This window comes from Lutra lutra, chromosome 17, assembly GCF_902655055.1.
Source record: "Lutra lutra chromosome 17, mLutLut1.2, whole genome shotgun sequence".
Taxonomy (NCBI): domain Eukaryota; kingdom Metazoa; phylum Chordata; class Mammalia; order Carnivora; family Mustelidae; genus Lutra; species Lutra lutra.
In genome coordinates, this window is record NC_062294.1 from 57,896,257 (window position 1) to 57,920,341 (window position 24,085).

General features: G+C 49.4%; 1 protein-coding gene across 1 annotated transcript; it reads left to right on the forward strand.

Annotated features, from left to right (window-relative positions):
• On the forward strand, positions 1 to 23,745 carry NLRP5 (NLR family pyrin domain containing 5). The gene is made up of 10 exons (XM_047709791.1): positions 1 to 328; positions 6,546 to 8,127; positions 9,185 to 9,355; positions 10,768 to 10,935; positions 13,903 to 14,073; positions 15,973 to 16,143; positions 18,184 to 18,354; positions 20,150 to 20,320; positions 21,614 to 21,784; positions 23,528 to 23,745. The coding sequence occupies exons 1-10, from the start codon at positions 40 to 42 to the stop codon at positions 23,658 to 23,660; spliced, it is 3,198 nt and encodes a 1,065-aa protein (XP_047565747.1). The 5' UTR covers positions 1 to 39; the 3' UTR covers positions 23,661 to 23,745.
• The last annotated feature ends 340 nt before the right edge of the window (positions 23,746 to 24,085 follow it).

The window sequence follows — 24,085 nt, forward strand, 5'->3', positions numbered from 1 at the left end:
CTTTTCCATCAAAATCTGAGCTCTCAGCCTTGCACGAAGATGAGAGAAGCCAAATTACCCTCCTTTTCCAACTATGCCCTGCAATGGTATCTCATGCAGCTGAGCAAGGAGGAGTTTCAGACGTTTAAGGCACTGCTCATGGAAAAAGCTTCCGAAGTGGCAGTGTGCTCCTTTCCATGGGTTGAGGTGGACAACGCCGACATGGAACATCTAGCCTCCCTCTTGCACGAGCTTTATGAAGAATCTCTGGTCTGGAAAATATCCAATCACATCTTTGAAACGATGGGCCTGTCCACACTCTCTGAGAAGGCAAGACAAGAGATGAAAAGTGAGTATGCCTTGGGGGAAATCTGCAGGTGGGAAAGAAAGGAGGTTACCTCGAGCTCCCATGGGAATGAAGAGGGCATCCTTGGTCACTAATTGGGTCCATCTCCACAGTATGGGTCTGAACTGTAAGAAGTCCCTCATTAGTCATCCTGCCTGGCTGGAAATTAGAAGAGTCCCCACCCTGTGGAAAAAAGAAGAAACGAGTAGACAGACCCTCTACCCAGACAGAATTTGGTTGAAGTTCATAGACAGGACTTGGAGTCCTAAGTTCTGAGCTTGAGCTCTGGACCTTCTATGTGTTCTATGTGTGACTTTGGGCAAATTTCCTTTTACTCTGACCCTTGGACTCCACATCTTGGAACAGTAACTTGGATGCTTACCTGTGCTCTTGCAAAGACTCAATAACGTAATGTACGCAAAGTGGTTAACAAAGCTTCATTCACTTATTGAGAACACTGTGGTGGTTGTTCAGTGGATGTCTCCCATATTTCCTGCCTGAGACTAAAGCCAAGGAACTCGTCTAAGGACTGATCTTGTCAGACTGTTGGTGTCGATATCATAGCAACCTGCTCTGATCAAATTGTGTGATTGGCTCAGGGTATTTAGGAGAAAGGTAGTGGAAGAAAATAGTCCTCCTTTATCGGGAAGAATTCTTTTCTTCAACCATGGACAGAAAACTTCGAGTCCTGAGGGTGAACAGTCAGATTGACCCTAAAGACTACAGGTATGGCCGTCCCTAGATGTAACTCAGCATCTATAGCTACAAAGGACTTTAAGAGAAGCTATCCCTCCTGAGCTTCCAAAAAGCCCCATGTGGAAAACATGTCGATATTATTCACAGGAAATGGAGGTTATAAAATTAAAATGATGACTGATATTTACTGAGTCAGTGGTCTAGGTGAGGCACTATGTTGAAACCGCCCTGCTATCAAGTCAAACCCACCTGATGAAATGGGTTCCCTGTGGTAGAAGCTAAAACACAGGTTCTACCAAGTTCTTCACTCATAGGTGACAAAGATGAGACTCATTATCTAACATGTCTTTAAATCTTCATGGGTTATATGCCAGAGATTTATAGCTTCCAGGGCTGCAAGCAAGAGGGAAAGATGGGCGATCTTTTTTTAAATGGTGTAGAAAAAGGAGAGGTTCCTATTCCAGACCAGAAAGAAAGGAAGACTAGAATAACTTTCCAAAAGAAGTGAAGTTAAAGCTGAAACACATATGAAGAAGAGGAACTAGCCAAGCTAATTGGGGATGGTAGAGAAAACATGATGAGCAACAGAGATTGCATTATGAAGCCTTTAACAGGGAGCTTGGCTAGACCATGGAGAATGGGAGGGAGCAAGGCAAGAGATTAATATGGGGAGGTAGACCACAAGTCCAACAACACAGCATCTTGAGGATAATTTTAACAGCAAAGCATAAGCAATTCATTTTGAAGGGGACAGGGATAAAAAAATAACCCCATTGGCAATTCAGCATTGTTGCTGAAGTGTTGTGTGGTCCAGAAAGAGTTATGACTAGATGTGGGGAAACCAGGAGGAGGCCATTCTGGTACCCCATGGGAGAAATAGTGGTGTCTTGGGCCAGAGTGGCAGTGGTTGTTAAAGAAAGTAGAAATGCAATGGGAAGATGTTTCAAAAGCAGACACACTGGTTTTGTAGGACTTAATGCAGACAGAGGGTATGCCTTAAGGATGACGCCCTGTTTCTGGCATGAGAAAGTGGGTGGGTGAGGTTCTTTTAAGATTTTTTAAAAATTCCTTTTGAGAAAGAGATAGCACAAGCAGGGGTAAGGGGCAGAGGGAGAGGGAGAAGCAGACTCACTGCTGAGCAGGGAGCCTGACAGGGGGCCCAATCCCAGGACCCCGGAATCATGACCTGAGCCAAAGGCAGATGCTTAACCAACTGAGCCACCCAGGTGTCCTAGTGGATGGGCTATTAGCTCATCCCAAGAAACACTGGGACAGATGTTTTAGAGCAAGTAGACTGGAGAAAGAGTGGCCAGTGTTAGCACTCGTAAGTTGGACACCTCTGTTTGGATAATTCACTACTCTAGTGAGTCATCCACTAACTAGCTAAAGTTCAAGAGGGGCTGAGGTAGACTCTTGAAGATAAACTCTTGAGAACCATAACACTCTGCCTCATCATGTGCATTACCCAAGGTCAGACAGCAAAAGTGGGACTGGAGTTCACAAGTTCAAACTCTGAGCACTCTTCATGACCGGTCTCTGCTATGTCACTGGGCTGGTGTCACTGGAGGATCTGACTCCATTGTCTCCATTACTGGACAGTCCTGGGACAAACTGAGATCCGGAGGCTTTCTTGGTTCCCCTCAGTAGTTTGGGCAGAGGACGCTCTCCTCCCCAGTCTGGGTAATTGCTGTGACTTTACTGAGACAGTCGTGTCCTCTCCCCTCTGTTGCAGAATATTCTCTGGCTGAAATTCCAGGAAATTCTACACAAATGAAGAAAGACCAGGAACCAAGCACGAAAGAAGTGCCAGGTCAGTGTGGACGTGCTGGGACAATGGTACGTCTACAGCCACATGACCGTTAGTTACTGGTACGCCCGGGACTCGAACCATGACTTCGATGGTCTAGTGTTCTTTCTAGCCCGGCCCTGGGCCCTGAGGATCTAGTAATCATGGTCTGTCTTATTCAAAGACCAAGAGAACTCTGTGATCTTAAAGCTTTCTTATGACTCTTTGGGTTCCCATCTTCAGTTTGGGCAACTTCATGACCTTGTCAGGACAACATCCACCTGAAGGTCTGTTTTGGACGCTTTGGTGGAGAGCTCCAGGTAGCGTGAAATCAGACTCAATACAGTTCCTGAAATATCTGCATACTGGTGCCTGCTGGGCACTGCTCTGTGGACTTCGGTTACATCCATGGACAAAGTACGTGCAAATCTCCGGCATTCAGGAAGCCCATACCTCAGTGGAGGAAAGGGAGACCAGCAAAAGGGACCAAAGCAGTGAAGCCACAACATAGAGGGAAAGATGTAGGCTTTCATAGACAGCAAGCATTCCCCAATATTAACCACACTACCACTGGCACATTGCAGCCTTCCAGCAGTCAGCACTGACCGCAAAGTCTAACACAGGACCAACTTCCTGTTGATGCAGCTTTGTCCAGGCTGCGGCTAGGAAAACCCCCTTCAAAACCAAAGTCTGAGTGGTTGGTGAGTCAGAGTCTCAGAATCCTGGAGGTTATCAATTGTTCCAACTTTTTTTAAAAAGATTTTTATTATTTATTCAACAGAGAGATAGAGATTACAAGTAGGCAGAGAGGCAGGCAGAGGGAGAGGGAGAAGCAGGCTCCCTGCTCATCAGAGAGCCTGATGCAGGGCTCGATCCCAGGACCCTGGGATCATGACCTGAGCCGAAGGCAGCTGCTTAACCAACTGAGCCACCCAGGTGCCCCTCAGTTGTTCCAACTTTAATGTAAATGTCACCTTAACCGGGTGAGTCCTATATATTATCTTCCCATGGATAAAATTGTATTATGCATTTATGGATTGCTTAGGGATTTAGCGATGATGTGGAATGAAGACACGGCCTGACTAATCTTGGCAGTAGGAACAAAATCAATGAAGGCTGCGGTCTTACCAGCCACATTGGGAAGCCCTTCTAAATTACCATTGTCGGTCAGAACCACCACCTGTTGAGACCCTGTGAGTCAAGCATGGCGTCACAGGCTTTAATCTCACAAATCTCCTGTGTGGTAGTCACTGTAATTCTACCTGTCCAGTAACAAAACAGATTCAGAGGCCAGATGGCTTGCCCAAACTCTACATGTATAGACAGGCAACTCCACAACAGAGGAACGGTTCTCCTCGCTTTACAGATGAACATACAGAAGCCTGTAAGCCCAGCGAGCTGACAAAGACCTCAGAAGTAGGAAGTGACAGAATTCCCATTTATATCCTATGTCCGAGTAGAGACCCTCTCGGTTCCAATCCACCAGGTTTTATCCCTCATGTTAATGATTTGCTTAGAGGTCTCCAACAAGTTGAAAGCAGAAATGAAACCAGAACCTCATAGCTTCGGATTTTGAATCAAGTGCTCCTTTTACGTTCAGTTAGTCTGTCTCGCTGAGCCAGCGGCTGCCATTTTCAAACCAGTCCTGAGACGTGGGTCTGTGCCCTCGCTGATTCGGATACTTACATAAGCGGGCGGGGGGGGAATTCATCCTTCCTCTCTTTTTTGCAGAAATTTCACAAGCTATAGAACAAGGTGGTGCCATATCAGCTGAGATAAAAGAACAAGGTAAAGAAAACTGATTTACTTTTTTCTTCCATCCTGGAATGGAGTTTGGGTGGGACAGGAGTCCACTGTCCCTTCATTCATCCGCACTCGTCTCTGTACACTAGTCTCTTCCCCAAGAGCTCCTAGAATCCTCACCAAGGACAGAGTCCTCTGTGTTCACTGTGATCATCTACAGTCACTGGGTACAAAGAGAGATCCCAAAAACCTGTGATTCTGGTGAACTTGGGCGTCAAGCACAAGTTCGGTTGACAGGAGCTAAATATAGAGACGAGCAGGCAAGTTCTTTGTTCAAAATTACTTGGCTAGTGGTAATCCTTTTTTTCCCCTCAATTATTTCTGCCAACCTTTATTTTGGGAATACCTACCATTTGAAGAGCTGTGACAGGAGCATAGCAGTAAAACCTCTACACATGGCCATGTACAGTTATATGTCAACCAAACCAAACATGAAATGAAGACAAGATCCCAGGTGCCATGATTCTATGAAGTCGCAGCTGACCCGTCAAGGAGGTGACAGCAGGCTCTCCTAAGGAATGTTACTCCATTCCTTTTTTAAAAATTGATGTACCAAAAAGCTCATCCTTTTAAAAAAAATTTTTTTTAAAGATTTTATTTATTTATTTAACAGAGAGAGAGAGAGAGAGAGATCACAAGTAGGCAGAGAGGCAAGCAGAGAGAGAGGGGGAAGCAGGCTCCCCACTGAACAGAGATCCCGATGTGGGACTCAATCTCAGGACCCCGGGATTATGACCTGAGCTGAAGGCAGAGGCTTAACCCACTGAGCTACCCAGGCACCCTGCTTGCTGTGGTTTTAATACAGTCCCTGAATACCTGTCCCTGATACGGAATAATGAAGTTTAAGATGTAGAACTTCTCTGTAGAGACTTTATGTAGAGATAGTCATTGCCTTATACACCCGTACAGAGAGAGTCATGCTGCCTTTTTTTAGAAGATAATAGTGTTACTGGCAAATGTAAAGACCCAGGATTGGAGGGATTTCCCTCATGTTACTGAGTACCTAGCAGATGGCAGAGACTGTTGAAGAGGCTGGAAGTATGGAGGTAAAGTTCTTTCACAGTCTAGGTGCTAGACAACAAGATGCATCAAAGTGGCCGTTTAGGGCAAGTGCTGGGATAAAAATAAAACAAGATAATGTGAAGGAATTATGGTTTGTAATGACAGTAGTGGCCACTGGTCATTTTTGCCAAGCCCTGGACTAATAAATTTTGAAGGCACATTCTCTCTTAAATATTCACTGCAACACTTAGGATGTTAATCTCCTTTCAGAGGGGGGGAAACTGAGGCTCAGAAACTGACCACATACAGCAGAATATAGAATTTCAAACAGGATCTGTCTCACTTCAAGGGCCATGATTGACCTTTTGTACAGAGCCGAACCCCCTGCGTGGAGGGGTTTCTCCACAGGAGCCTAGAGCTGCTGGAGATGCACGCCTGGAACTCCGGCCACAGCGCACACATCCTCCACTCCCCCAAGCCTCTCTGTCCTTCAGAGACCACGTAGGACTGTTGGGCAAAGCTCATTCCTTTAACAAATACTTAGTGTCCACAGGGTGCCAGGCATCCTCATGAATAATGAAGACGCAACAGTAAATAATTAAGTCCCTGCACGGGGTGTACTGAGGGGACAAGGACAGGAAGCCAACAAAGACGTGATGTATCAGGTATTAAGTGCTGAAAAGAACGATCAAAGGGACAGATAGAGCGAGTTTGTAGGATGTTCCTAAGCTTGGCGGAAGTGGTCTTTGAGGGACGGGGCTCGTCATCAGTAGGAAGGAACACAAGAACCATGTCTGACTTAGGGCCACTGATTCTAGGTCCAGGGTTTGGGGGTTTGTTTTTGGTTTTTCTTTTTCCCTAAATTCCAGACTTTCTTCAAATGTTGTTTCCTGTTTTTGTTCTCCCTTCCCCTGTCCAACTTGGGCCGTGGAGATAAGACAAGGGACTACAAGGGCTACGTGATGACAAAATTTGCTGCAAAGTCGGATGAGTTCCATGGTTTCGAACTTGCCTCTGACTGTCCAGAAATGCAAATGTTGCTGGGAGCTTTCAATCCAGACCAGACGGGCTTCCAGCCCCGCACTGTGGTTTTGCACGGAAAATCAGGAATCGGGAAATCCGCTTTGGCCCGAAGGGTCCTGCAGTGCTGGGCGCAGGGTGAACTCTACCAGGCCAGGTTCTCCTACGTCTTCTTCCTCCATGCCAGAGACATGCAGTGCATGAGGGAGGGCAGCTTTGCAGAGTTAATTTCCAGAGAGTGGCCAGACGCCCCAGTTCCAATGATGGAGATCATGTCCCAACCAGAAAGGCTCTTGTTTATCGTTGATGGTTTTGATGACCTGGACTTTGCCTTCCAAGATGACGACACGAGTCTCTGTGAAGACTGGGCAGACAAGCGACCCCCATCTGTTCTGATGCGTAGTCTGCTAAAGAAGGCGCTGCTCCCGGAGTCCTCGCTGATGATCACCGTCAGAGACACGGGCATAGAGAAGCTCAAATCCATGCTCACGTCGCCCCGTTACCTGCTCGTGGGGGGCATCTCCATGGAGAAGAGGGTCCAGCTGCTCCTTCGGCACTCGAAGAACGAGCATCAGAAGACGCAAGCCTTGCAAGCCGTGGCCGACAGCCGCTCGCTGCTGGACGTGTGCCAAGTCCCCGTCTTGGGGTCGCTCATCTGTGAGGCTTTGAACCTACAGGAGGTGTGGGGAGAACGCCTTCCCCCTCCCTGCCACACTCTCACAAGCTTGTACGCCGCGTTCGTGTTCCGCCAGCTCGGCCCGCGAGACGCCTCCCGGCGCCGTCTCAGCCAGGACGAGACCGCCGTCTTGAGGAGCCTGTGCCTCCTGGCTGTGCAGGGCGTGTGGCGCGGGAAGTTCATGTTCTATGCAGATGACCTCTGCGCCCACGGACTGCGGGAGTCTGAGCTCTCTGCTCTGCTTCACACAGACCTCCTCCTCCAGGATGGCCGCCGGGAGAGGTGCTGCTACTCCTTCCTGCACGTCAGCCTGCAGGAGTTCTGTGCTGCCCTGCACTACGTTCTAGAAGGACTGGAGACAGGGAGTCGTCCCTTCCCTGTGCTCATGCAGGGGTTGGCTGTGCTCGGACCGGCCGGCTCCGGTGCCCACCTGCACCAGATGAAGCGGTTCTTGTTTGGCCTCATGAGCAAAGAGGTGACAGGGGCTCTGGAGGTCCTGCTCGGGTGCCGTGTCCCCCGGGTGCTGAAGCGGGGGCTTCTGAGCTGGATCTCTCTGCTGGGGCGACAGCCGGGCACCTGCACCCCGCCGGACTTGCGGGATGCCTTCCACTGCCTTTTCGAGACTCAGGATGAGGAGTTTGTCCGCTTGGCATTGGACAGCTTCCAGGAAGTTTGGCTTCCGATAGAGCACCGGACGGACGTGCTGGTGTCCGCCTTCTGTCTGCAGCGGTGCCAGTATTTGCAGAGAATCCGCATCGAAGTCCCGCAGAGCCTCTCGAAGGACGAGTTCTCCGACGCGCAGTCCCTCATTCCCCAAGGGTGAGTCCTTCATTTTATTCTTTTTTCTTTCTTTCTTTTTTTTTTTTTACCATTTAGTCTTTTTTTCTTCCTATCTTCATTGCTTTATTATGCTCAATCAGCTAACGTGTAATACATCCTTCATGTTTGATGTCGTGTTCAACAACTCGTTAGTTGAGTAGAATACCCAGTGCCCACCACCACACATGCCCTCTTTTTTTTTTAAGATTTTATTTATTAGGGAGGACAATAAGTTAGGGAAGGGGCAAAGGGAGAGGGAGAAGGAGACTCCCCACAGAGCAGGCTCAGTCCCAGGACCTCAGGATCATGACCTGAGCTGAAGGCAGATGCTTAACCCACTGAGCCTCCCAGGCACAGCCCTTCCTTCCCGTCTTCATGGAGGTATAATTGACAAATGAAAATCGTACTTATTTAAGATGTACAATTTGGTAAAATCATCAGCATGACTAAGCTAATTACCATACCCACCACCTCAGATAGTTACTGCTCGTAGACATCCATCTCGTGTAACCGAAACTCCATAGTCTTCCACCAGCACCATCCCCACCCCCAGCCACAGGCCACCACCGTCCTCTCTCTGCTTGGGCGAGTTTGGCTATTTTAAATGTTACATGTGAGACCGGACGCGTCTGCCTGTTACTGGCTTATTTCACTTACCATAACGTACTCTAGGTTCATTCCTACTCCTACAAATGGCAGGATTTCCCTCTTTTTAAAAGCTGAGTACCATTCCCGTGTGTGTGTGTGTGTGTGTGTGTGTGTGTGTGTGTGTGTGTGTGTGTGACATTTTCTTCACTCAGCTGTCAGTGGACATTCACGTCATTTCCGAATCTTGGCTGTCGGGCCCCTGGGGTATTAAAATGTTCAGGGGGTGGGGTGGGTGTGAGAGCGGGCAATGAAAGCACAAGGCAGCGTCACTAAGTTGGCCTGAGCGCCTCTGAAGCCATGCCCGTCTTGCCGTCATACACTGGTTCCTCTCCTCTGACACCGCTGGGGCGGTTGCTCGTGTTAAATCCCATCCTGTGGAAGCCAGTGGCGATTTCTTTCTCTGTTGTAGGATGCCAGCCAAGACCCTCACTGCTGAGTGCTGGGAAAGTCTCTGCGTCGTGCTCAGCACCCACCCAAGCCTGCGGGAGCTCGACCTGAGCGGCAGCGTCCTGAATGAGCGGGCCATGAAGACCCTGTGCGTCAAGCTGAGGCAGCCAACATGTAAAATACAGAATCTGATGTAAGGCTGCCCGGCACCCCCCACATGTCCCTTGGTGTGGCTATGTCACTGCTCTCTTCTCCCACCTACCAGAAAAGATCCATCTAAGAATGTAATCAGAGGGGATAGCTGTTGTGGAAGATACAGGAGCCAAGTTCCCAGAAGCACCCAATGGGGAGAAACTAAAGACCCCATGAAGGGATTACGGAGGCAGGCTCATTCACTGGGTATTGAAGGATGAATAGGAGTTTGTTAGTAGGGACAAAGGTATGGGGAGCTCCTTGTAGGCAAATGGCTGGAGCATGAGGCCACTGCAAGACCAAAGTACTTGACTTGAGGGAGGCTTTAAATCAGTTCTTAATGCTTTTACGTTCATTAATAAGGTAACAAATATTTGAACACCTGGTAAGGTTCTGGGTCTGTGGTAGACCTCAGGGTACTCCCCAGGTTCCTGGAGTAGGAGATGAAGTGCTAGTTCTGCTGCAGACAAAGGTTCTGCAGCGTTGCCCCTGGGAACCCCTGCTCTTAGCTCTTGCCAGGCAGTGATGAGCCCAAGTCTGTGTCATCGCTGTATCTGTAACACAGTAACCCATCATGTGTGTATTTGTAACTCAGCAGTAACCCCTCACGTGTGGTAACGAGATTCGGGTGTTACGGGGGTTTCCAGAAGAAGTCCTCTTCAACTTCCTACCTCCCTTATTAACAACTCCTGAGCTTCCCATGCAACTATATGTATATATTGGCAAATGACTTTTTAAAATCCAAATGGTGTTACGTATACACGCTCGTCTGATGTTTGACCTTTCTCTTCAGCCTGAACTTGACCATACCTGTTTATAGTTCTACTAGTCTCTCTTCTTTCTTTAAGATTTTATTTTTAGGGGTGCCTGGGTGGTTCAGTGGGTTAAAGCCTCTGCCTTCGGCTCAGGTCATGATCCCAGAGTCCTGGGATTGAGCCCCGCATCAGGCTCTCTGCTCAGCGGGGAGCCTGTTTCCTCCTCTCTCTCTGCCTGCCTCTGTCTACTTGTGATCTCTCTCTCTGTCAAATAAAAAAATAAAAAAAAAATTTATTTTTAAACAATCTCTACACCCAGCACGGGGCTTGAACTCACAACCCCATGATCAAGAGTCGTCTGTTCTTCCGACTGAGCCAGCCAGACACCCTTGACACTGTTTCTAGTTCCTGACGCCTCGTACATGCTCATGAATTTGTTGCTTTAAATTAAGTAGGCGTGGGTCACCTGGCCGGCTCAGTGGGTAGAGCATGCAGCCCTTGATCTGGGGATTGTGGGCTCGAGCCTCGCACTGCGTGTAGAAATCACTTACACAATTTTTTAAATCTTTAAGAATACATAAATGCAAATGGTGAGAGGAAAACTGGGACACGGCTGTCCCCCAGGTCTCATGCGTATTTTCCGCTTTCTCTTGAGTAGATTTAAAGATGCGCAGGTTCCCCTGGGCCTTCGTCATCTCTGGACGGTTCTCATTACCAACCGTAACATGAAATACCTGAACTTGGAGAGCACTCGCCTGAAGGAGGCCGACCTGACGATGGCTTGCCAAGCGCTGAGACACCCGAGCTGCTTGCTGGAGTCGCTGAGGTATGCTCTGGGTGGTGCATGTGGCTGCTGCATTTTCGGTTTTGCCCTTGTCGAGCAAGCTGCAAACCCGTAAGAGAGGAAGAGGGCGTCCGGAGGTGGTGGTGGTGGATGGGCAGCAGCGTCCATGGGCGGACCTCATGTGCCCCTCCGTGCACCTACGGGCAAGGTGGTAAACTTCATTATGCATATTTCACTCTGATGAAAAGGTAACTTTCAGCTACCTTTTAATATTTTATTTATTTATTCATAAGAAAGAGAGAGAGAAGCAGAGGCAGAGGGAGAAGCAAGGTCCCTGCTGATCAAGGAGCCAGATACGGGACTTGATGCCAGGACCCCAGGATCATGACCTGAGCAGAAGGCAGATGCTTAACCATCTGAGTCACCCAGGAGCCCTCAGTTACCTTTTAAAACCGATTAAAACTCTTCAGAGTACAGGGATAGAGGGAACATTCATCAACTTCATAAAATCCATCTATGAAAGACCCACAGTGAATATCTTCCTCAGTGGAAAAAAAGCTCGCAGCCTTCCCGCTGAGATCAGGAACACGACAAGGATGCCCACTCTCACCACTCTTGTTCAATATAGTATTAGAAGTCCTAGCAACAGCAATCAGACAACAAAGAGAAAGAAAATGTATCCAAATTGGCAATGAAGAAGTCAAACTCCTTCTTCGCAGATGACATGATACTTTATATGGAAAACCCAAAAGACTCCACCCCCAAACTACTAGAACTCATACAGCAATTCAGTAATGTGGCAGGATACAAAGTCAATGTACAGAAATCAGTGACTTTCTTATACACTAACAATGAAAATACAGAAAGGGAAATTAGAGAATCAATTCCATTTACTGTAGCACCAAGAACCATAAGATACCTGGGAATAAACCAAAGAGGTCAAGGATCTGTACTCGAGGAACTACAGAACACTCATGAAAGAAATCGAAGAAGACATAAAAAGATGGAAGACCATTCCATGCTCTTGGATTGGAAGAATAAACATTGTTAAAATGTCTGTACTGCCTAGAGCAATCTATACTTTCAGTGCCATTCTGATCAAAATTCCACTGGCATTTTTCAAAGAGCTGGAGCAAACAATCCTAAAATTTGTATGGAATCAGAAGAGACCCCAAATCACTAAGGAAATGTTGAAAAAGAAAACCAAAACTGGAAGCATCACATTGCCCGATTTCAAGCTTTACTACAAAGCTGTGATCATCAGTGTTTTGTAAAGATAAAAAATGAGGTGATAGGAACCCTCCTGGCAGTTTCTCTCGGAGTTGTACCTTATGTAACTATGACACAACGTCAAACTCAGGACACTGACACTGACCATCACATGGAGGTCCTTCTCTGCCTGTTGGTCACAGGTGGGGACTTGTAAAACCACACCATACCCAAGATCAGAGGGTCATCACCCTGTTCCCTTTTCCAGCCACACCATCCCTAATCCCTGAAAATAACTGATGTTTTCCATCTCCATAATTTTGTCATTTGGACAATGCTTTCTAAGTAGAATCCTATAGTATGTCACTGCCTCCTGACGGGCTTTTATATATATATATATACACACACACATACACACACACATTTTTTTAGAGCAAGAGCAGGGTTAGGGGAGGGAGAGGGAGAGAATCTTAAGCAGACTCCATGCTCAGTGTGGAGCCTGATGTGGGGCTCGATCTCATGACCCTGAGATCAGGACCTGAGCCAAAATCAAGAGTCAGATGCTTAACTGACTGAGCCGCCCAGGCACCCGCCCCCGAGATCGGTTCTTTTTCAAGCGGCCGATGCCCCTCGGCCGCATCTGTCAGGGCACGCTCATTTTCGGGGCTGAGTACCACTCAGTAGGAAGGATACACCGCAGTTAGCACAGCCATTCACCTGTCCGCGGCGTTTTGGTCCTTTTCAGTTCGGGGCTGTTACCACGATTTGTAGATCCTGGGCGTGTGTTCTGCTGATTAGATTAACTTGGTCTAAAGACACTAGTACTGTTTGCTTCTGCCGAGACCAAGAAACACAAGGTCTGTTTTGAGCTTTAATGGACCCAGAGCAACTGTGGACAAGCATCTGGCTTTGCCCCATGTGCGTCTGCCATCCCAAGCCAGGGTCATCGAGACGCCATTCCAGAGAGGAAGACAAACCATAAACAAGTGCAAACAGTCCCGAGAATGAAGGAAATCCTGCCATTAGCAACAACACGCAGGAACCTTGAGGACATCATGCAAACAGACAAGTCAGAGGAAGACAGACACACTATGATTTCACGTATGGAATCTTAAATAAGCTGAACTCCTAAAAACAGAGTAAAATGGTGTTTATCAGCCACTGGGGGGGTGGTAGAAAGTAGAAATATGTTGTTGAAAGATACAAACTTGCAACTAGTAGGTGAACAGGTCCTGGAGACCTAGGGCACAGTTTAACAGACAACAACATTGTATTATCAACATAAAACTTGCTAAGAGACTAGGTCTTAATTATTTCTACCACAAAAAGAAATAATTACATGGCCTGATGGAGGTACCCACTACTGATACCACAGCAATCACATTGCAGTATATGAATGTTTCAAATCAACATGCTTATACCTTAAACTTACACAATGTTACATGTAAGATTTACTTCATTTTTTTTTTAAGTGCAAACATTGGCGATCCTTGCTATGCATGAAGTAATGCTGGAGAGAGGGGTTTTGTGGGAGGTGGGGTGGGCCAGCACAGTTAGGTAAGGTTTGGAGACTGGCTGACTCAGTAGAGGTGACACTGAATGAAAAACTGAACCACATAAAGATGAGGGGTTGGGGATGAGGAGGGGCGGTTCGAACAGGAGGAATAGCAGATGCTCAGACCCTGAACCTAGAGCAAACCGTGTCCAGAAATCAGTGACATGGCCAGAGTAGCTGGTGCACAAGGAAATTTGCTTTGGGGGGAGAAATGAGAATGTGTTTCCCGTTGTTTATCTCTGCAGGTTGGGTCACTGTGGACTAACCCCCACCTGTTGCCTGCTGATCTCCCAGATCCTTGTTACATCCATCAGCCTAAAATCTCTCAGCCTGGTAGGAGATAAGTTGGCGACCCAGGGCGTAAAGGCTCTCTGTGAGTCCTTGACAGCCTCGCAGTGCGCTCTGCAGAAGCTGATGTGAGTCGCTCTTCTTTCCAAAAGGGATCCTTTCTCTTAACTGACATGGCCCAGATGGTGGGGGAGGGGAGGGAATTAGTGGGTGCCTAAGCCAAGGGTTACAATGGGAGTTCTGACCCCATGGGAGTGCCCCGATATTGAGGTATTTAAAAAGTCAGTAAATAACATCTGTGTCTTTGCTACCAAACTCTGAACAATACAAAAGTCAAGGGGAGAATCCAAAGGCATGGGAACAGCCAGGGGCTGACGATTGAGGGGAGAAACGGGGAGGAGTTGGTTAAAGGGTACAGATGTACCGTTAAAAGACACATAAGATCTGGGATCTCACATACGGCATTGTGCTCATAGTTAGTACTGCTGTGTAACATACTGGAAAGCTTCACCAGCGCCAAAATCCCAGAGTTGTAGCCTGCGGTTGGAGTTGCCATCCATGGGGTCCTAGAACGCCAGGCTGCGTGCTGAGTGTTCTCGTCCCATGAATGCCATCCTCACAGCCTGCCCGCTAGGAATTATTTCCACCCCATTGGCTGATAAGGAAAATAGAATCCAGAAGAAGGGACATCTCTTGTCTAGGTCCACATAGGGAATAAAAAGCAAAACTATAACCTGAGCTCTGGTTTGACACCTAAGCCTAGGAAAGCTCCCCTTGATGACCTACAGTCTGGGCGAAGTTGTTTCCCGCACCTCTCCCAAAGCATGCCATGTCAATAACATCCTGCTTTCATGGGGAGTTTGAGTCTAAAGTCATAGAAAAAATAAAAAACAAAATGGTACAAATTACCTTATAAAGTCCTGAGGGGGAGAGGATCACCTTAGAAGCCAACATATCTTCTCTCCCTCAGTCTATAGGGGTTAGACATTCCCTCTATCCTCTTATGTTCAATGTCTGAGGCCTGCAAATTAAACTCATGATTGACAAGAGAAAGAGCACACATATTTTATTGGTACTACATTTTTTTTTAATGGGCAAGGAGGCTTTACAGAAAAGATGTGAGAAACACAAAGAAGTGGTTAGACTCAAGCTTCTATGTCATTTTACCAGAGTTACACTAAATTACAGAGAAGTGACTAGACAAAAGGCGTTTGGGGCTTCTAGGGGCTGATAAATTGTGGGTAGGTGACTAGTATATGAGAACTCACGGTAAGGGTTATATGATGACTCTTCTCCATGTCCTGTCCATCTCTGGTGCAAGGGTTATTCTCTTGCTGGTACCAAAGAGGAGGGACACATGCACAAGGGAAATCCATGCCCTGTTTTAGGCAGATAGGGGAGAACACAGAGCCCTTCCTGTGTCTGCTTTTTCTCAGCTGCTCTCAGCTCAAGATCATCCTTATGCCAAAGTGACGTGTTTCAGGCCTACATATCCTGACCCCCTTCTAATCCAAGCCAGCCAGTAGTTCTTCATCCAAATAAGCCGTTCTCGGTAATATGGAGTAAATGCTTGTTTTTACATGATTTTAAGCACTTTAGATGTGTTAGTTCATTTAACTTTACCACAATCCCATGAGAGAAGTACAACAAACTTCTCGTTTTCGAGTGTTATTGTGTACTGAGCTCTGAGACACAGATGGACTGGGAAGGTCACCTTCTAAATGGGGGGTCCCTCATCTCAGCAACACCTCATGGCACATGCGAGGAGCAAAGACACCTGGAGGGGGAGCAGGCTGACCTCGTCCATGCGTTGTGGGTGATGGCAGATCTCGTCACCCAGGCCACCCAGAACATCAGGGTCGGCTTTGCAAATTAGACCCAAGACACAGTGTGACATTACCATATGTCTTCAAGGGCATGGTCAGCCACGGGCTGGCATTTCTGTCCCTTCCTTGGGAGGGAGGGAGGGAGGGAGGGAACCTTCAGAACAGACCTCATGCTTTCCCCCCGGGGCCCTCTCCCTGCAGACTGGGGAACTGTGGCCTCACAGCCGCTGACTGCCGGGACCTGGCCTCAGCCCTCATCAGCAACCAGAGTCTGACGCACCTGTGCCTGTCAAGCAACAGCCTGGGGCGCGAAGGCGTGAATCTGCTGTGTCGAGCCATAAAGCTGCCCAGCTGCGGGCTACGGAGGCTGATGTGAGTCCAGCTCGCTTTCCTGGGGGGACACCACTGCCTTCTCACAAACAGCATGTCCCCCTGGCCAAGCTCAGAGCCGTGGGAGCATGGCTGCACAGTGAAGGGGACGGATAAGGGCAGCGTCCCATCCCATGGATTCCCTCCGTGCGCGGAGACGCCCACCTCTGCCCGTTTTCCTGCAGTGGGAAGTCCTCGTTTATCCAAATCCAGGCGGTTCTCGTTCTTTCCTGCAGCTCTGGTCTACAAAGTCCCCACCGCTCACAGGGGAACACGGGGCCAGGTTCCTGAGAGCCTCCGGTCTCGTTCTCATCAACCAACCAGCGCCTAACCTTGCTGTGTGTGTTTCTGTTTGAAGACCCCTTATTGAATGCGCGTCACTGATTCGTTCTCGTGGCGCTCTGGGCCCACAGCGCCGTGACTCGCGGCGGAACGAAGCTCCTTTACCAAGCGCTTTCTCCGGGCACCAGCACAGCTGCTCGCGTGGGAACGCCGGGCCGGACTTCAGCTCCACCCGTGAGCACCACAACTTAACCGAATCACCAACAAAAAAACACAAAAACGCAAAAAAAGTGGCACTAACGGGATCATGGAAAGGAGATCTGTTGACATCGAATTTGAAACGAGTTCACCCTCCGTGGGGAGCGTGTGCGTCGGGCGGCTGGAATGTTGCTCGGCTGTGCACACGCACGTGCGTCCATGAAGGACCACGAGGACCACGAGGACGGATTCGGGCGGCAGCGGACAAATCTTAGCAAGCAGACAAACGTGCAAACGCACAGCCCATGAATAATGAGGACTGACACCCTTAAGCACAGGCGACCGGCCAACGTTCTCGGTTGTTGGTGATACACAGACGACCACTGCGGTCCCTGGGTTCACAGAGCTTAGGTTCTGGGAGGGGAAGCTGATAACTGAGATTTTCAGATGACGGTAATAGTGACCCAAGGGTCGGCAGCCACAGAGGTGGTGTCCCAGCACTCCAGACGGTACCACGCGCACAGCTAGGGGAGGCTGTGTCCTCTAGCTTGCGGGCAGCAAGCAGTCTCCCTAAATGCTTTAACAGCTGCCACCCCGTGGCCGGGGTCCTCTTCCAGCCCACATCGTTGGTCCGCTGGTGAGAACAAGAGACCAGTGTCACACCTGTTCCACACGTCAGCTTCCCTTGCTGGGGTCCCTTCCCTTTCTGCCATTTCACTCCCACTGACCAGTTAGCTCACCAATAATGCTGTAATTTAAAAAATCAACATAGGCTAATGGTCTACCTGTGGCCGTAAATTCTGTTAAAGAATATAACTTGAATATGCTTGTCTACCTTGTGGGCTCCAAGGTTCCTCAGTGAGTAAGTGATGGAGAGATACTGAGGTTGGTAGACAGAAGAGTGACCCACCCCAGATGTCCATGTCCTAGTCCCTGTAAATACATAAACTCACGTGGTAAAAGAGATTTTGCAGGTGTGATCAAATTAAGGACTTTAAGATGGGAAGTTATCTTGGATTATCTGAGTAGCCCTAATGTCCTTGAAGGGGTTGTTATGAGGGAAAGGAGAAGTGGGAGAGGAGATGTAGTAACAGGGGATGCTGACTGAAGACCAGGAACCAAAGACTTGAGCAGCCCTATAAAAAGCCAGAAAAGGCAAGAAAACCAATTCTCCTCTGGAGTCTGCAGAAGGAACACAGCCCTACTGACACCTTGATTTTTACCTCAGTAAAAATCCACTGAACTCCAGAACTGTAAGATGGATGTGTGTTTTAAGCCACTAAGCTCGTGGTGATTCGTTCGGTGGCCATAGGAAAGTGACACGTCAAGTACGAAGGAAAATTAAAAAGAGGATCTTGAACATCTGGTGCGTGCATTTGGCCAGACTTGTGCCAAGCACTTCATGGTCACCCTGTCACCCAAGCCGAAACCTCCTTAAGTGTCCGCTTACATAATTCCCTCTTAAAGGAGGAGGAAGCTGAGGCCAACAGAAGTGACTTACCCAAGTGACTTATGGCAAGTGATGGGTATGACCTTCCTCTTTCCCTTGTGTGCGTCCCACAGGCTAAATGAGTGCAACCTGGATGTCGCCAGCTGTGGCTTTCTTGCGTTCGCACTTATGGGCAACAAACGTCTGACACATCTGAGCCTCAGCATGAACCCTGTGGAAGATGATGGGGTGAACCTTCTCTGTGAGGTCCTGATGGAACCATCTTGTCACCTCCAGGACCTGGAGTAAGTTTCAATAGCGGTTGGGGGTCAGCTCTCCCATATTGGGGTCTGGGGTTCCTAGCAAGTCCAGAGATATGAGTGGGAAGACTGGTACCAAAACTTAGTTCTTGGTAATTGGGTCTAGTTGGGTCAACGGATGCTCCTGTTTTCCCATGTCTGCCACAGTGAGTGTGGGAAGGACATGGGAAGGAGTCCAGACAGGAGCCCCATGACAGCATTTTTGGAGCTTACGTCACCCTCGATTTCCAAAACCCGTTCACGTCTCACAAGACCTCTGCTTGCCCTAAGTGACTCTTCAGCTGTTCATTCTGCATAGGGTGGAGAGGGAGGGCTCGCTGTCAACACCTTCTCCCTCTGGGGCTCAATTTCTTTACCATTTATTGAAATGTTTCTATTTAATAAGAGCGTTCTGTCCTTAAACAGACTACAGGAACGTTAAAAGTCCTCGATGAGGAGAAATACATCCCCAGGCTGAAAACCGAGCAGTAAATGTTGTTAATACTTCGGCAAATTCCTCCTGGAGGCACAATCGTTACAAAGAAAGGATCCCAGCAGTTACGCTGAGAGGGTTCTTGCCACATAGGGGGCCCAGCGTTTTCAATATTTCACGTGTCTAGACTCACATAGTCCCCCTACCAGTCATTTCCAGGGGAGACCAGAAGTCCCTTAGGAGCCAAAACCTGGCCTTCTGGTCTCACTTGAGGATCTGCAGACCATAACCCTAAACTAGGTAAGATATGGAATTCCACTTAATGATGCATCATAACTTTAAAAATCCCCCAAAGCTGGACACTGAGCTTCTGCCCAATGTTTTAGTCATGCGTGCCTTCTAAATCTTTGTGTACTTGGTAGTATCTTCTTCTCAGTGACAAAGGTATAATCAGTGAACCATAAAGTAGGACTATTTTAATATCTCTCCTTCTCCAATAATAAAAGAAAGAAAGTGGATAGAGATCGTAGCCCACAGATCTGAGTGCTCCCCACCCAAGTGTCCATTCCTACGTTTGTGTTCACGAACCCATCATCTCAAGCCCTACTCTGGCATGGTGTAGACACTAAAGCTTAATCACTTGGAGGTGCCGCTTCTTTGGGGTCACAGTCATGTGCTGGGGGTCGCGTCCACACTATCATCGCTGACCCTCGCTGGCATCTGAGGCTTGGTCACTCCACCTGGTGGGCAGGTGTGAGCCCTGGCAGCTGAGCTCCTGCTCATTCTTGGCGTGGATGCCTCGTGAAGCTGGGCGCTCTCATCCCCAAGGGATGGTTCTATTCTTAGATGAAGACAGGAGACCGCAGAGCTGTTTCCATCATCTACACAGATGAGTCATCCGCTAGGGGACTTCTCCATTCCCATCCTTCCCATTCATCCTGGGAACAGAAGCACAAGACCCCTCTCCTTTCAGACCCCAACCCCATCTAGCATTTCGGTACCTTCTGTCATCTGTCCTCGTTTCTCACCCTCTCAGGGACTCTCCCAGCTTCTCCTCACTTGTGTTTTTCCCCGTCTCTTTCTCTCCATCCACCAGGGAGAATCTGTATCCCACCTGCAGGCGGGAAGCACCCTCTGATGGGCTCTCTTCTTCTTCCAAAGATCCCTCCAGGCCCATCCCGCGAGCTCCCCGCCCACCACTACCAGCCCTCCTCACCTGAGCCCTGGACGCTGCCCAGACTGAGCAGTTCCCAGGGACGGACAGAAAGGTTCCTGGTGTGGAGGGAGTCAAGGAGAGCCCCGCCGAGGCTTCTGGGCACCACCCCCCTCTAGCACGCTCCTCAAAGGACACGGGTTCTCCTCTTGCAGGCTGGCTAAGTGTCATCTCACGGCCGCCTGCTGTAAGAAGCTGTCCTGCGCGATCACGAGGAGCAAACGCCTGAAGAGCCTGGATCTGGCCGTGAACGCCCTGGGAGATGACGGCGTCCTGGCGCTGTGCGAGGGGCTGAGGCACCGGAGGGCTTCTGTGCGGAGGCTGGGGTGAGTGTGCGAGCTCCTGGCCCCGGTGTGAGGGCTGGGGCGGGGGAAGGGGGAGCTGAGCACGCTGTGCTGAATGAGGCGGTGTCCCCACTCTCACGATCCCGATCCCGTTGGAACCAGTCGCATGCGGCTGCTCAAGAAATAGAGCTCAACCCCTTCGCATCAACATAAAGCCATTTCCGGGGAAAGCCCTGGACGTTCCACCACGAAACCACTTGATATCTGTCCCCACGCTCCCTTCTTTCTGAAACAATGAGGGAAGGATCCCTACCGCTTTCAGCTTAACCTCACTCCCGTGGGGGATCCATGCTGTGCCTTGTGCGCTCACGGAATTCCCTCCCCTTGCCTCTTTCCACAGTCGGCCTTGTCGAGACTTCCTGTTTTCACAGAGGTTTCGGTAGTATGTTAGAAGCAAAACCCATAATAACAGTAAGCTTTACCCAAACCTACCTCCCCATCCAACTATAGGCAGTTAAAACTACCGGAGCACACCCCACGACTTCTTACCCTATCACAAGAACACCCCAAACACACAAAGTCTAGAATGATTGGGACGTTAAAAACCCGCTCACTGCCCAGTTTCAACGATGGCCAGTGTTTCGCTCCATCTGGTAAACCATTTCATAGCTTGTCGTCCCCCTCTGAGTACCTTGACATGCGTCTCCAACACGGGAGAACACAGCTGCCATCCAGTTACTACACCTCATGAAGCTGTCCAGCCATCGGCGGCTCCTAGGATAAAATCCTAAATTCTTAATGTGACCTAAAATGCCCAGCCTCCTCTCACACAGGGAGCCTCTGGCTCCCCTGTGGCCATCTCCCCTGTAGTTCACTGTCCGTGGCTCAGACGTGTCCCAGACTCCCTCCCGCGAGGGCCAGCTGTGTGCAATTCCCCACCCCCGTCACTACTTCCTGCCCCGTTCATCTGGTTTCCTTCTTGTCTCTCGGGTTCCAGGTGAAATGTAGGTTCTCAGCAAGTCTTTCTCCGTGTTCCTTGTTTTGTTTCCTGGTTGCAAGCACTCTCGCCCATTATCTTGCATTCTTTCCACAACTGTCATTAAGTCACCCAGCACCTCTTAATAGGAGAGCCAGCAGCCGTGGTAGGTAGCATCATTGCCTGGGAATCGTCAGAAATGCAAATGTCCAGGTTCCTCCCCAGAACTGCAGGACCAGAAACGCCAGGGGTAGAGCCCACCACCCGCCCCCCATCTTAAACATTGCCCTGGAAGTCCGATGGGTTGAAGGGTCAGTCACTGAACTTTGGAGGCATTTCTTGGCGTGTTGGCCCTGCAGGTTGGAGGCGTGTGGACTGACTGCCAGTTGCTGCGAGGTCCTCGCCTCGGCTGTCCTCAGCAGCCAGCACCTGACCAGCTTGAATCTGATGCGGAACGATCTCAGCCCTGAAGGAATGACAACGCTGTGTCTGGCCCTCATGCAGCCCACGTGCAACCTACAGATCATCGGGTGAGTCCCTGGCGATTGTCTTCCAAGACACACACCCCCTTCCGCTGCAGGCATGCTGGCTGGGGGAGAAACCCTTTATCCCGAGGCTGACAGGTAGCTTGACAACCAGATCCTTGTTCAACCAGTAAGTGCCCACTGTGCTCCAGGCACCGTCCTGGGGATGCAGGGGTAGAGACAGAAGCAAGGTGCCTGATATCACAGACCTTACTTCTGGAAGGGCTGAGGAAGAACAGAGAGACAACATACAAATGAGATGTTTATCCTTCAGAAGTAGAATTTCTGTATGCCCCAACAATTCTGAGCACACCCCCGACAGGACTGAGACCAGGATCTAGAAGAATTACTTGTTCACCCGCGTTCACAACAGCATCATTCACAGACGTCCAGAGGCGGCAGGAGCCCAGGCGTCTGTTGTCTGGCAAATGGGTGAATGAAGCGTGATCTGTCCACACAGTGGACTGTCCCTCAGCGTTAAAACCAAAGGACGTCCTGACACCTGTTGTAACAGGGACAAACCTCCCGGTTATTATGCTCAGTGAAGTAAGTCAGATGCAGGAAGAGGATAGAGCAGGGTCCTACTTGAGTGAGGTCCCCAGAGCAGGCAAAGTCATAGAGACCAATGGTCAGCGGCGGCGCCAGGGGCTGGGGAAGGGGGGTGGGGAGACGGTGTGTGATGGGCAGAGAGTGTCAGCTGGGAAGATGAAAAGTCATGAGGACAGATGGCAGAGATGGCAGCCCAACCACCCACTGGAAAACGGTTAGGACGGACAGCCTGCGGAGGCTGGCTGGTCTCTGTTGGTTTCAACAGCAGACAGGGGCTGGGGTCCTACAACGGTCAGTGTTGGTCTATGGACGTAACAGGGTGGTTGTAGTGGGGGATGTGAGGACCAGGATGGACTGGAAGACATAGCTCTGCAGACTCCAAAACCTCGCTGTGAGCAGGGGAACTCCCAGCGATCTCTCTGCAAATAGGCTGCAAAGGCAGGAGACTGGGCTGAAAGAGAGCATATTTGTATCAATGACTCACAAAGCAGCGTAGCTTTGGGGAAACTGAGCCTGTGATCATGGGACTCAGCAGTTGAAGAGTCAGACCTGGATTCTACTCACGGACCCTCCGGGAGCCCATTTCCCTGTCCGTAAGATGGAGACAATGCTGTGCGCCTACTGAATACTTCCTTTTCCTGCCCACCACACGCGCTTCACGAGGGCAGGCACTTAGCCTTACTGGCCGCCCTGCCTCCAAACCCTGTCACAGGACCCGGCACGAAGCAGGTTCTCAGGAAGGAGTTCGTGGATGTGTGAGTGATCATGCCTGTCTCTGGGGACTGTGGTGAGGGGCCGATGCTTACAGAAGCTCGGTGCAGCATGAATATGTCCCAGCGTGCCTGTACATGCAGGGATCTACTCTTCTACGGAGCGCCTCAAGAGTACAAGAAGAGAGGCACCTGGGTGGCTCAGTGGGTTAAAGCCTCCGCCTTCTGCTCAGGTCATGATCTCGGAGTCCTGGGATCCAGCCCCGCATCAGGCTCTCTGCTCGGTGGGGAGCCTGCTTCCTCCTCTCTCTCTGCCTCTCTGCCTCTCTGCCTACTTGTGATCTCTGTCTGTCAAATAAATCTTAAAAAAAAAAAAAAGAGTACGAGAAGAGTCTTCAGATCCTTGGTGGTGTTTCCAGGACTTTTAAGGAAAGGAGAAGCAGTCAGAAGCAAATCCCCAGAGTAACGTGTCCCCTTTCCGCCTCCCCAGGTTGTGGAAATGGCAATATCCCACTCAAATAAGGAAGCTGCTAGAGGAGGTCCAACGACGAAAGCCACAGATGATAATTGGTGACAGCTGGTATTCTACTGATGAAGATGACCGGTACTGGTGGAAAAACTGAAAACAAGAACTGCCCCCCACCGACATGCACACACGTGCTCTGATGGAGAAACATAAAAGCAGTCTTCTGGGGCAAGCTGTACCCAGGAGCTTCCTCTCAGAAATGGAATACGAGTTCCGGTTCTCACGAAACCCTCACTGGTGACCATTCTCATGTGTCCCATGTAATTTAGCTATTGCATTTGCCTCCAACATAGGCTGTCCTGTTCTGACCCTAGGATCTCAGTGTCTGTGACATGTCTGTCCTACCTCAGGCATGTGGAGAAAACCAAATAAAATAAGCACTGGGAGCATTTAGGGAATAAGCACCTCGCGACCTTGAGCAGTGGGGATATGATCCAGGGGAAGAGTGGGAGGACTTAGGTCCTAAGAGTGGCCCCCAGATGTGGCGGATACAAGCCTGTTGGTGTTAGAAAAAATTAAAAC

Bases quoted from the DNA above. Each gene is read 5' to 3' on its own strand.
- NLRP5 (XM_047709791.1), top strand. From the start codon at position 40: ATGAGAGAAGCCAAATTACCCTCCTTTTCCAACTATGCCCTGCAATGG. The intron at 8,128-9,184 runs GTGAGTCCTTCA...TCTCTGTTGTAG, and splicing joins CAGTCCCTCATTCCCCAAGG to GATGCCAGCCAAGACCCTCA. The intron at 16,144-18,183 runs GTGAGTCCAGCT...TGCGTCCCACAG, and splicing joins TGCGGGCTACGGAGGCTGAT to GCTAAATGAGTGCAACCTGG.